Source organism: Festucalex cinctus, chromosome 11 (genome assembly GCF_051991245.1).
Source record: "Festucalex cinctus isolate MCC-2025b chromosome 11, RoL_Fcin_1.0, whole genome shotgun sequence".
Classification (NCBI taxonomy): domain Eukaryota; kingdom Metazoa; phylum Chordata; class Actinopteri; order Syngnathiformes; family Syngnathidae; genus Festucalex; species Festucalex cinctus.
In genome coordinates, this window is record NC_135421.1 from 10,138,253 (window position 1) to 10,149,557 (window position 11,305).

Consider the following 11,305-nt stretch of genomic DNA (forward strand, 5'->3'; position numbering starts at 1 on the left):
GATGTGGCCTGCAATGAAAATGAGTTTGACACCTCTGCTTTAAATGCACTGTAATGGCCACGTGTCCCAATGCAGACACAATTTAAGGTGGTGTTCCTCAGGGAAATGTTCGGTCCATTTAGTTTGCAGCCAGTACAAAATCGAAACAAACTATTTTTTTTTTTGTGGGGGGGCTTACTTAATACCCCATCCAACTCCAGAATATGTCATTTTACTGCAGGGAGGCTCTGGCATTTTGACTTAAGCCCGCCGGCCCGGCCCGGCCCGACTCCTGACCACCCCTGCCTCTGATATGGACTGATGTTGGATCAGGTTGCTGTCTATATTCAAAATGGATTAATGGACTAGTCCCTCTAAATTGTGGGCCAGTCTCTTGTGGTAAAATGGATGAAAATAATAATTAAAATGCACTGCATCGGCCCCAAAAGATGCCGGCCCACCGGGCATCTGCCCTGTATGTCAGATGGTTAGTCCAGCCTGTGATAGCCAATAATGTTCTTCCCAGTCAATCACAATAAAACCTGATGACATATCTCCGTCTTCATTACTTTACGCCACAGAGACTGTGCACAGACATGACTTTAGCAGCCCATTTCTTTTAGTGTGTTGACTGCTGCTGTAGTTGGCGGGATGCCAGGAGCAGGAAACACATGTGACTGCCGCATAGACGCGGTGACTGATGGCACACTAAAAGTTGCACACTCAGCGATGCACCTTGTAAATCTGTCTAGGTCACATGACACAGGAGGAATTAGATGACTGCGGGAACGAGCAAGTTCATGGTTTTGTGGCGGGTACAGGAAGACAGCAGGCTCACTTGCTGCTCACAGGCTCTATTTCGCTTCATCCACCGCCTTTGTCAAGACACATTCACACACACACGCACACACATATATAAACATTTGGCCTCCTTATTGTGGCTCTGACTTGGACCCTTGAATCTTTTCTTTCTGTGATGGCTGTGTGTGTGTATGTGTGTGGGCGTGCACGAAGCTCACCGAGGGTTGTTTGTTATGACAGCTCAAGACTAACAACTTGATAATGACCTTGTAAAAACACATGCACGCACATCTTCGACACATTTGTCTGCAATTGTTCAAGCGAATGATGTTTCGCAAGACTCCAAGTCCTCCTCCACAAATGTGTTTTGTGAACGCCACATGACCAAACCCAGACAATAGGTGAGCCAGGACGGTCATTACCTGAGCCCTTAGGCACTGTGGTGCCATTTTCAGTCGACAACAAGTGACACCATGAGGCAAAATGGCGGCCTGAGATGGATGTTTTTCTGCTTAAGATAACATCAAATGTATCATATTAAATATAAGACATTTTGAGACTTCTATTTCATGAGTGTAATAGTCCCCCCCTTAAAATCCCGATGTATACAATGTGACACATGCATTGCAAGGATAATCCATTAGAGGGCAGTATCACCCAGCTGATTGCTTTTCCGGTGACTTTTGCAAGAAATTGAGAAAGGAGAGGCACCTAATAGTGGGAAGTGTCTATCTGATTTTTGGAACAACTGATACGTTTGATATGTCTGTTCATTATTATATTTTTGACTGTTATAAATGTACACATTTTAAAGCATTGCGACCAGATGTATCAAATATGACACAAATCAAAAGTCATATGTGGTAATTAATTTTAAAAAAGTGTGTTTGTTCAAAAGGATCAATGAATACTCTATTTGCAAAGAATCAGAATTTCCTCATATATTTATTTCATGGTTCAGGCTTTATAGGGTTTAATTCAGATTCCTCAAATGTACTATTAATTATAATACTGTGTTTAGATTACTGGGAGCACATCTAACATAACTGTAAAGACAAACGTTGACCTGACTTCTGCTTTAAGCAAGCTAAGTGGTATGGAAAACAGTAGATGGAAAGTCCATCCATCCATCCATCCATCCATCCATCCATCCATCCATCTTCTTCCGCTTATCCAGGGTCGGGTCGCGGGGGCAGCAGCTTCAGGAGGGAAACCCAGACTTCCCTCTCCCCAGCCACTTCAACCAGCTCCTCCGGTGGGATCCCAGGCCAGCCGAGAGACATAGTCTCTCCAGCGCGTCCTGGGTCGTCCCCGGGGCCTCCCACCGGTGGGACATGCCCGGAACACCTCCCCAGGGAGGCGTCCAGGAGGCATCCGAACCAGATGCCCGAGCCACCTCAGCTGGCTCCTCTCAAAGCGGAGGAGCAGCGGCTCGACTCTGAGTCCCTCCCGGATGACCGAGCTTCTCACCCTATCTCTAAGGGAGAGCCCGGAAACCCTGCGGAGGAAACTCATTTCGGCCGCTTGCATCCGGGATCTCGTTCTTTCGGTCACGACCCACAGCTCGTGACCATAGGTGAGGGTCGGAACGTAGATCGACCGGTAAATCGAGAGCTTTGCCTTTTGGCTCAGCTCTTTCTTCACCACGACAGACCGATACAGAGTCCGCATCACTGCAGACGCTGCACCGATCCGCCTGTCGATCTCCCGCTCCATCCTACCCTCACTCGTGAACAAGACCCCAAGATACTTGAACTCCTCCAGTTGGGGCAGGATCTCATCCCCGACCCGAAGACGACACTCCACCCTTTTCCTACTGAGGACCATGGTCTCGGATTTGGAGGTGCTGATCCTCATCCCAACCGCTTCACACTCGGCTGCGAACCGCTCCAGTGAGAGTTGGAGGCCCCGGCCTGATGAAGCCAACAGCACCACATCATCTGCAAAGAGCAGAGATGCAATGCTGAGGCCACCAAACCGGAACCCCTCAACGCCTCGGCTGCGCCTAGAAATTCTGTCCATAAAAGTTATGAACAGAATCGGTGACAAAGGGCAACCTTGGCGGAGTCCAACCCCCACCGGAAATGAATCCGACTTACTGCCGGCAATGCGGACCAAACTCTGGCAACGGTCATACAGGGACCGAACAGCCCGTATCAGGGGTTCCGGTACCCCGTACTCCCGAAGCACCCCCCACAGGACTCCCCTTAGGGACACGGTCGAACGCCTTCTCCAAATCCACAAAACACATGTGGACTGGTTGAGCGAACTCCCACACCCCCTCAAGGATCCTGCTGAGGGTGTAGAGCTGGTCCACTGTTCCACGGCCAGGACGAAAACCACACTGCTCCTCCTGAATCCGAGATTCGACCTCCCGACGGACCCTCCTCTCCAGCACCCCCGAATAGACCTTACCAGGGAGGCTGAGGAGTGTGATCCCTCTGTAGTTGGAGCACACCCTCCGGTCCCCCTTCTTAAAAAGGGGGACCACCACCCCGGTCTGCCAATCCAGAGGCACTGTCCCCGATGTCCACGCGATGTTGTAGAGGCGTGTCAACCACGACAGCCCCACAACATCCAGAGTCTTTAGGAACTCCGGGCGGATCTCATCCACCCCCGGGGCCCTGCCACCGAGGAGCTTTCCAACCACCTCAGTGACTTCGACCCCAGAGATAGGAGAGCCCACCTCAGAGTCCCCAGACTCTGCTTCCTCAAAGGAAGACGTGTCGGTGGAATTGAGGAGGTCTTCGAAGTATTCCCCCCACCGCTTCACGACATCCCGAGTCGAGGTCAGCAGCACCCCATCTCCACTATACACAGTGTTAAAGGTGCACTGCTTTCTTCTCCTGAGACGCCGGATGGTGGACCAGAATTTCCTCGAAGCCGTCCGAAAGTCGCTTTCCATGGCCTCACCAAACTCCTCCCATGTCCGAGTTTTTGCCTCAGCAACCGCCGAAGCCGCGTTCCGCTTGGCCATCCGGTACCTGTCAGCTGCCTCCGGAGTCCCACAGGCCAAAAAGGCCCGATAGGACTCCTTCTTCAGCTTGACGGCATCCCTTACCGCTGGTGTCCACCAGCGGGTTCGAGGATTGCCGCCGCGACAGGCACCGACCACCTTACGGCCACAGCTCCGATCGGCAGCCTCAACAATGGAGGCGCGGAACATGGCCCATTCGGACTCAATGTCCCCCGCCTCCCCCGAGACAAGGGAGAAGCTCTGCCAGAGGTGGGCATTGAAACTCTTTCTGACAGGGGATTCCGCCAGACGTTCCCAGCAAACCCTTACAATACGTTTGGGTCTGCCAGGTCGGACCGGCATCTTCCCCCACCATCGGAGCCAACACACCACCAGGTGGTGATCAGTTGACAGCTCCGCCCCTCTCTTCACCCGAGTGTCCAAAACATGCGGCCGCAAATCCGATGACACGACTAAAAAGTCGATCATCGAACTGCGGCCTAGGGTGTCCTGGTGCCAAGTGCACATATGGACACCCTTATGCTTGAACATGGTGTTCGTTATGGACAAACCGTGACGAGCACAGAAGTCCAATAACAGAACGCCGCTCGGGTTCCGATCAGGGGGGCCGTTCCTCCCAATCACGCCCCTCCAGGTCTCACTGTCATTGCCCACGTGAGCGTTGAAGTCCCCCAGCAGGACGAGGGAGTCCCCAGGGGGAGCGCTCTCCAGCACACCCTCCAAGGACTCCAAAAAGGGTGGGTACTCTGAACTGCTGTTTGGTGCATATGCACAAACAACAGTCAGGACCCGTCCCCCCACCCGAAGGCGGAGGGATGCTACCCTCTCGTCTACCGGGGAGAACCCCAACGTACAGGCGCCGAGCCGGGGGGGCAATAAGTATGCCCACAGGCTCCTTCCCTGCCAGAGAGGTGACATTCCATGTCCCGAGAGCCAGCTTCTGTAGCCGGGGATCGGTCCGCCAAGGTCTCCGCCTTTGGCTGCCACCCAGCCTACTCTGCACCCGACCCCTTTGGCCCCTCCCACCGGTGGTGAGCCCGTGGGAAGTGGGGCCCACGTATCCTCTTCGGGCTGTGCCCGGCCGGGCCCCATAGGTGCAGGCCCGGCCACCAGGCGCTCGCCAGCGAGCCCCGCCTCCAGGCCTGGCTCCAGAGGGGGGCCCCGGTGACCCGCCTCCGGGCAAGGGAAACGTGCCTCCATTAATCTCGTTCATCATAAAGGGTCTTCTGAGCCGTGCTTAGTCTGGCCCCTCACCTAGGACCTGTTTGCCATGGGTGACCCTGCCAGGGGCATAAAGCCCCAGACAACATAGCTCCTAGGATCATTGGGACACGCAAACCCCTCCACCACGTTAAGGTGCCGGCTCACGGAGGGGTAGATGGAAAGTGTTTCCACATATTGTCTGATTCACCTATTTGTGGATTATTATTATTATTATTTTACCTATGCTCTGTTATTTGCTGAAAACTCACATATTTGCATAGTGCCAAGGAACTATGTACTGTATTAACTGCTATCTTCATCAAATCTGAACAGTCCAATCAAGTTTTTTTTTTTCATGTCTTCATTTTCTTGACAGAGTGAACTCTGCCTTCCTGGATAAGCTCAACCATGACAGGAAAGGAAGTGAGAAAAAACCAATGAGAGAGGCTGGTGTCAGCCATTCGCCTTTCAGCGCCTGTCGACAAGAAACACCTGGACCTCATCCAAAGGAGAGCTGCTCTGGTCAGGCAGAGGAGAACGGTGAGCTAAATATCACCTGCCTATTGTGTATTACGTCACAGATCTCAAGTGATGCAGAAGGTTTGAGTGAAGTTTTGAGTGATATCCAGCTAAATAGCTACATGTAAGAGAAGAGCACACATGGCCATTTTTTTTCCAAATGTGTATAGAACAAGAACTATACAAGGGTCTGGTTGTCATATAGTTATGCTAAACAGCCTGCTAAGTGCCATGCCAGAATTTTTAAATGTCGCTGTTCGGGATATACGGCACCAACACAGAATGGTGGGCCACCAACCTGTTAACATACCACCTTTAGAACAGTTGTAACTGTCATGTGCTGAGGTTAGATCCCAAAGTGCAGACACAAACAAGATTTTAACTATTTATTCACATTAAGGCGTGGAACAAACTTGACTAGACGAGAAACAAAGAGAGTTGCACAGAGAGTCAGTGGTAACAGAAGTAATAATCCGACAAAGACACACACTTCTCAGGAGGCTTATATATACAAGGAATCGATCTGATTGGTTGTGGCTAGACATGTGGGTAACAGGACTGACATGGAATTATCTGATTGGCTGTTGACCAGGTAAAGGGATTAAAGATTCTTGACATCACATAACATCACATAGCCTAAAACCAGTTGAAACTAGATGCTAGTTACATCAGTTCAAAACAGACGCTTGTTACATCAGTACATAACAAGACACTTGACCTCATGGTCATGAACTCAAACTTAACAGGTCATGAACTCAAACTTAACCCTGGCGTGACCGCAGACATGACAGTAATAGGCAAAACTTTGATTTCATTATCAAGTCGGACTTCAGTGAGCCTCTTAAAAGTTTGACCATTTTACAAAAAGTGACGACAGAACAGAAAATGAAAGTTTTTGCTGAAGCTGGGATGTTTGTCTTTTTCTATTTTAGGGATGTAACGATATCCAAACATCACGATACGATATGATCACGATATGAAGGTCACGATACGATAATTATCACGATATTGTGGGGGAGTTGGCGATATTTAAGATGGGTCACAATATTGTAAAAGAAATAAGAGCTCATACTAAAACAATATTGTGCTTTTGTACATAACAGCAATGCATATAAACCACCTACAATCCCTAATAACAATATTGAGGCACTTACTTGCTAATGCAAGCACACATTGATCGCTTCACAAGCAAGTTAGGTTCCCCTTCATCTGAGAATTAGCATAGATTTTAAACATGGAAGGCCAAAACATCCCTAATGAAAATTAAATTGCACTAATAAACTAGCCACTAGAGGGTGCTAGAACTGCACAAATGGAAATCAACCTGACTTTTTTTTTTTAACAGATGTGTTCCTTTTAAATATTGTGAACATGACGTGACGATATTGTGGCAGTTTTAATATCACGATATCACAATATTGCCTTTATCGTTACATCCCTATTCTATTTACTGTAAACAATATTGACTGAAAAATGATTGTTTTCTTAATTCCAGACCAGGACAAGGATGAGGACCAAGAGTGGTATCGGTACCAGAACATGGAATGGGCCTTGATGAAACTTATGGTAAACTTTCCAGATGTCAGCAGAGTCTTCCTGGAGGACATTCTTGACCAATGTGATGGCGACTTTCAGCAAGCTCACACTTTACTCAAGGACACAATGACTTGAAGTGGAAATACTCTAAGGCAGTGCTGATGTTTTCTTTACTATCAGAATTTGTGGGATTAATGTTATTGGTCATTTTGAGGTATACAGTGGTATCGTAGACGTAATAATTTTTGCATTGTTTTGCAAATCAAGTTACAAAAGGTTGTGGTCGTTTTTAGTGGCTGGAAATGATTGATGCAATTTCAATTCAATTGTATATTTTTGCGGAACGGGCAATATCAAATGATCACACGGGCCAACTATTGGCCATCGATGCTCTTTGTGTATTTGGTGTCTGCATGAATGAGTCATGTTTTTTTGTTTTTTTGTTTTTTTTTTAACACAGATTTGGATTTTCGCAAAGGGTCAGCGGCATGACTCATCATCTTCGCCTCATATTTGCGGCCCTTAATTGAATCAGCGTGTTTCAGCTGGAAGTAGGACAGTTCCACCCAAATACGTAGATGATGTCCCCCTTTTTTATTTTTATGCCAGTAATAATATAAAGAAACCACTGGGTGTTGGACTTTTGATCACACTTTAATGACTTGCGCTACACTTCCAAATATCTAAATATCACATTGAGTGCACTATCAAAATATTTACTAGATGTTGACAACTTCCTGATTGTGGGCCAACGGGTGCTTTTTGATGGAAACTGCTTGTCATTGTTTTGTCTTTTATTGTTTTTTCTCTTCCAAATCGCAGTTTTTTTTTTTAATAAATGGTGAAGATGCTTTAAAGGAAATGTGTCAATTTCCTTCAAACTAAGACCAAGAAATTAAAAACACCTCGTTGGGGATTACATTTACGTGAAAGCATATACTGTGGCATAAATTTAACATACATTTTTTTTTAAAAGAGATATGGAAAATGACTAGAAAAAGTTGGGTCTCAGGATGACCTAGCCACTAACCAAGTTTGAAATCTTTTATCTGCTTATTTTTGAAAATGTGTCCGCGAGTAGGCAATTCTGCACTTCCACACTTATTTTATTTTACAGTGGGGCAAATTTAGTACATAATAAACCAACCTAGTTTCATGAAAAACATCCCGCAAGTAGAAGCAAGCATCCAACTGAGACGCGTAGACTTGCCGGCAAGATCCTGCCCACTTTGAGGCATAAACTTGCCAATGAGATGACAAGAGCAGCTTGCGAAGCCTCTCGTCACCTGTCACTGCCACCTGTGGAAGTTTAAGTCACTTTTCTGACTGATCAGAAAGGCTAAATAATATGTCACACATACACAGATCGCACAATCCGTTTTTGAGCCAAAGTGGACTTTACGGTAAACAACCAAGTTGTCATGTCCGGGTTACGTTTGAGTAGAGTTCATGACCCGTTACGTGTCTGTTTTGGTGTGGATGTAGTTCAGTTCCATCCAGTTTCAACTAGTTTGGCTATATGATGTCTGGACTTTGTGATGTCAGGAATCTTTTATGCTATATGATGTTTATTGATGTCCGGAACCATCTGTAATTACTGGGTTAACAGCCAATCAGAGAATTCCATGTCAGTACTGGTACTCACATGTCTGGCCACAACCAATGAGGTTGGTTCACTGTCTATTTAAGGGTCTGGGAATTGTGTGTGTTTTGACGGATTATTGTCCAACTGTCCTGTGTACAGCGTCTCTGAGTTTCTGCCTCTCGATGTGAATAAATGGAGAAAATCTTATTTGTGTCTGCGTTTGGGATCCAAACCTTCCTGTACACAACACAAGTAGGACATCGTTGCTGAAAAAGAATAATTAAAAATGGCCAAACTGCATGATGGCAATTCCAGTGTTGTACTGAGAAGGAAATGCTGCTATAGTTGTGGTTCATTGCGTGCCTTTTCGAACCTTGAAACCTATGTTGCGAACATTTATAAACTGAGGACTTCTTGAATTTATTTCACAAGAAAATGCTGTGCATACAATTTCTTGAAAAGTACAAAACCAAAAACACTACACTACCAAAGCTCGTAATGTGTTCTTGCACTGCCCGCTGACAGATGTTATTGATTCCAGCAATACCAAAAAGCAAATACTGTGTGCTCCTCAGTCTGTGCAGTTTTGAAACAAGCTAATATGTTAATGGCATTGAAAAAAAAAAAAAAAAAAGTGTTTTTGTTGGCGTGTGTTTTTGTGCCGTGCGACAACATGACCTTATTCTGACGGTGGTGACCCACCCTCTGGGAATCCCCTGACTCAAACAGTGCACGACATAAACCAACATATTCATTGATGTTTGTGTGTCGTTCATGTCGAAAATCAGCCCTCAAAGACTACGGCACTTCGGTGGCCCTGCCCTGCTTTACTACAACAAAGTTTTTGCTTCCTGGCTTGTTCCTGTACTTTACCTGCCTCTTGTTCTCCGCCTATTCCCGTTGAACTGAACCAACCTCTCCCTCCCTTTTCTCTTCTCTCAGTATGGGACACATTCCAATACTTTGTCTACGTCTGGGATTAGAAACATGTGCTCTCTAGGCCAAAGAAGGTCATCTTGTCTGATAGGTAGTGCCGTTACCAAAAGCCATTTACAAATGCATGTTTAGACAAGTGGTGTTAAGGTCATTGTGACACAAATGCTACTTAACCACACTTGATGAAACAACAACATGATTGGATAAGGTTGAAGATCAAAGCCAAAGCTATATGAAGGAAAAGTAATTTTTGGGGCTACCAAGCAATGTTTAAAAAAAAAAATGGCGGAAAGCAACAAAGAAAGTCGTGATTTGGACCTTTTTAAGAGCTGGAAAGTTTGTTTTTGTCTGCTTTATTTTAAAAGGCATAGACTGTGTCATTTGATACTTGAGTTCACAGACTGCCCTCTGCTGGAACACTACAGTTAAGCTTAGTGAAGTGCTTAATGACGGTTGGATGTGTGCACCGTACTGTTGTCCAGATAGCGCAAGTTCAGAGAAAGGAGAGGAAGGGGGGAGATGCAACACTGGGACGTGAGGAAGAGACAGGTAGAACATTACTTAAGTGACTTGTCGGGACAACTCGCTAGCAAATTCTAAGTGACTAATTGAGGTGTGTCCTGTGCGACCCCCAAAGCACCTCTGCTTTGCCCTATATGGGGATATTTAATGCTGACAGCACATATCCTCTAATGAAATGTCTAGCTTAATGTAGTTTAATATGTTGCATTACTTAGTTGCTGAGAAGCGTAATGTTTTTTGTTTGTTTGTTTGTTTGTTTTTAAAGGTCCAGTGTGTAGAATTTCGTGCCATCGAGTGGCGAACTAATAGAATGCAACAATTTTGAAGCACGCGCACTATGGTGCCTCTGAGAAGACCACACTTCACAAGTCTACCACCAATTACTAGCAGGAGCTAGTGTGAGTGGCTAGCAAGGTCTAGCTAGCAAGAACTCGCTGGAGTGGCTAACGAGTGGTTCACGGGAGAAGCTAGTGAAAGCAAAGCGGAGGGAAACAAACTTCGGGATCCCGAATCACGGGACTTGCAAACAACCAGTTGCAGGCCCCAGCTGTGGAAGGTAAGCGGTGATTGATCCATTGGGTCCGACACGAAATGCAACTACCACCAGAGGCTAACTACGTTGACGAAGTCCTTCTACTTCGGGTATCCATAACAGAAAGATAGCAATGTAACGTGTCAGCCTCCTGTAAGGTGTGCCGTGAGCTATGTAATATAATTAGCGATTGGACAAAAAGAATATGCGTTGATGTGATAGAACATAGTTTTTTTTCATATTTTTAAAATTAATAGTGTTATTGTAATAATTAATTATTAGTTCGCCACTAGATGGTGCCAAATAATACACACTGTCCCTTTAAATCACGAGTTGTGTGATGCTTTATTCTGCTAACAAAACACAAATAGCCTGAATAAAAGTGTTGTTTTCGCCACACAACGTAGGTTATCTCAAGGAAGTGTGACAGCGACTGCGACCCACTCACCAATATGACATGCCACAATAACATTTAAAGGGATAGTTCGTATTTTTTGACATGAATCTCTATTTCATCCTCACCTCCAGTGTGCGCGATCACCCCTGACATCGTTCTGTGACACGAGTTCTGGTCCAGTGTTGGACGAGAGGAAAATAGTCCAGCAAGTTGGCTGGGGTCACCTAAATAAAGCGTTTTTCTTCTAAAAACAACTTGTGTTCAAAAGAGTGATACATTTCCATACAAAACTCCCTTCGGAAAAAAAGTCAGACGCCA

At 46.1% G+C, this 11,305-nt stretch overlaps 1 protein-coding gene across 8 annotated transcripts in view; it reads left to right on the top strand.

Annotated features, from left to right (window-relative positions):
• The window catches only part of epsti1 (epithelial stromal interaction 1), a 15,167-nt gene extending 6,360 nt beyond the window's left edge, over positions 1–8,807 (top strand). For 7 of the 8 annotated variants that reach the window (XM_077537713.1, XM_077537717.1, XM_077537714.1 and 4 more), the window contains 2 exons: positions 5,337–5,500; positions 6,975–8,807. In XM_077537713.1, the coding sequence (XP_077393839.1) occupies positions 5,337–5,500; positions 6,975–7,150 (340 nt within the window). In that variant the 3' untranslated portion in view covers positions 7,151–8,807. The remainder of the gene's footprint in view (positions 1–5,336; positions 5,501–6,974) is intronic. The other variant, XM_077537715.1, reaches the window with a different exon arrangement.
• Positions 8,808–11,305: the final 2,498 nt, after the last annotated feature.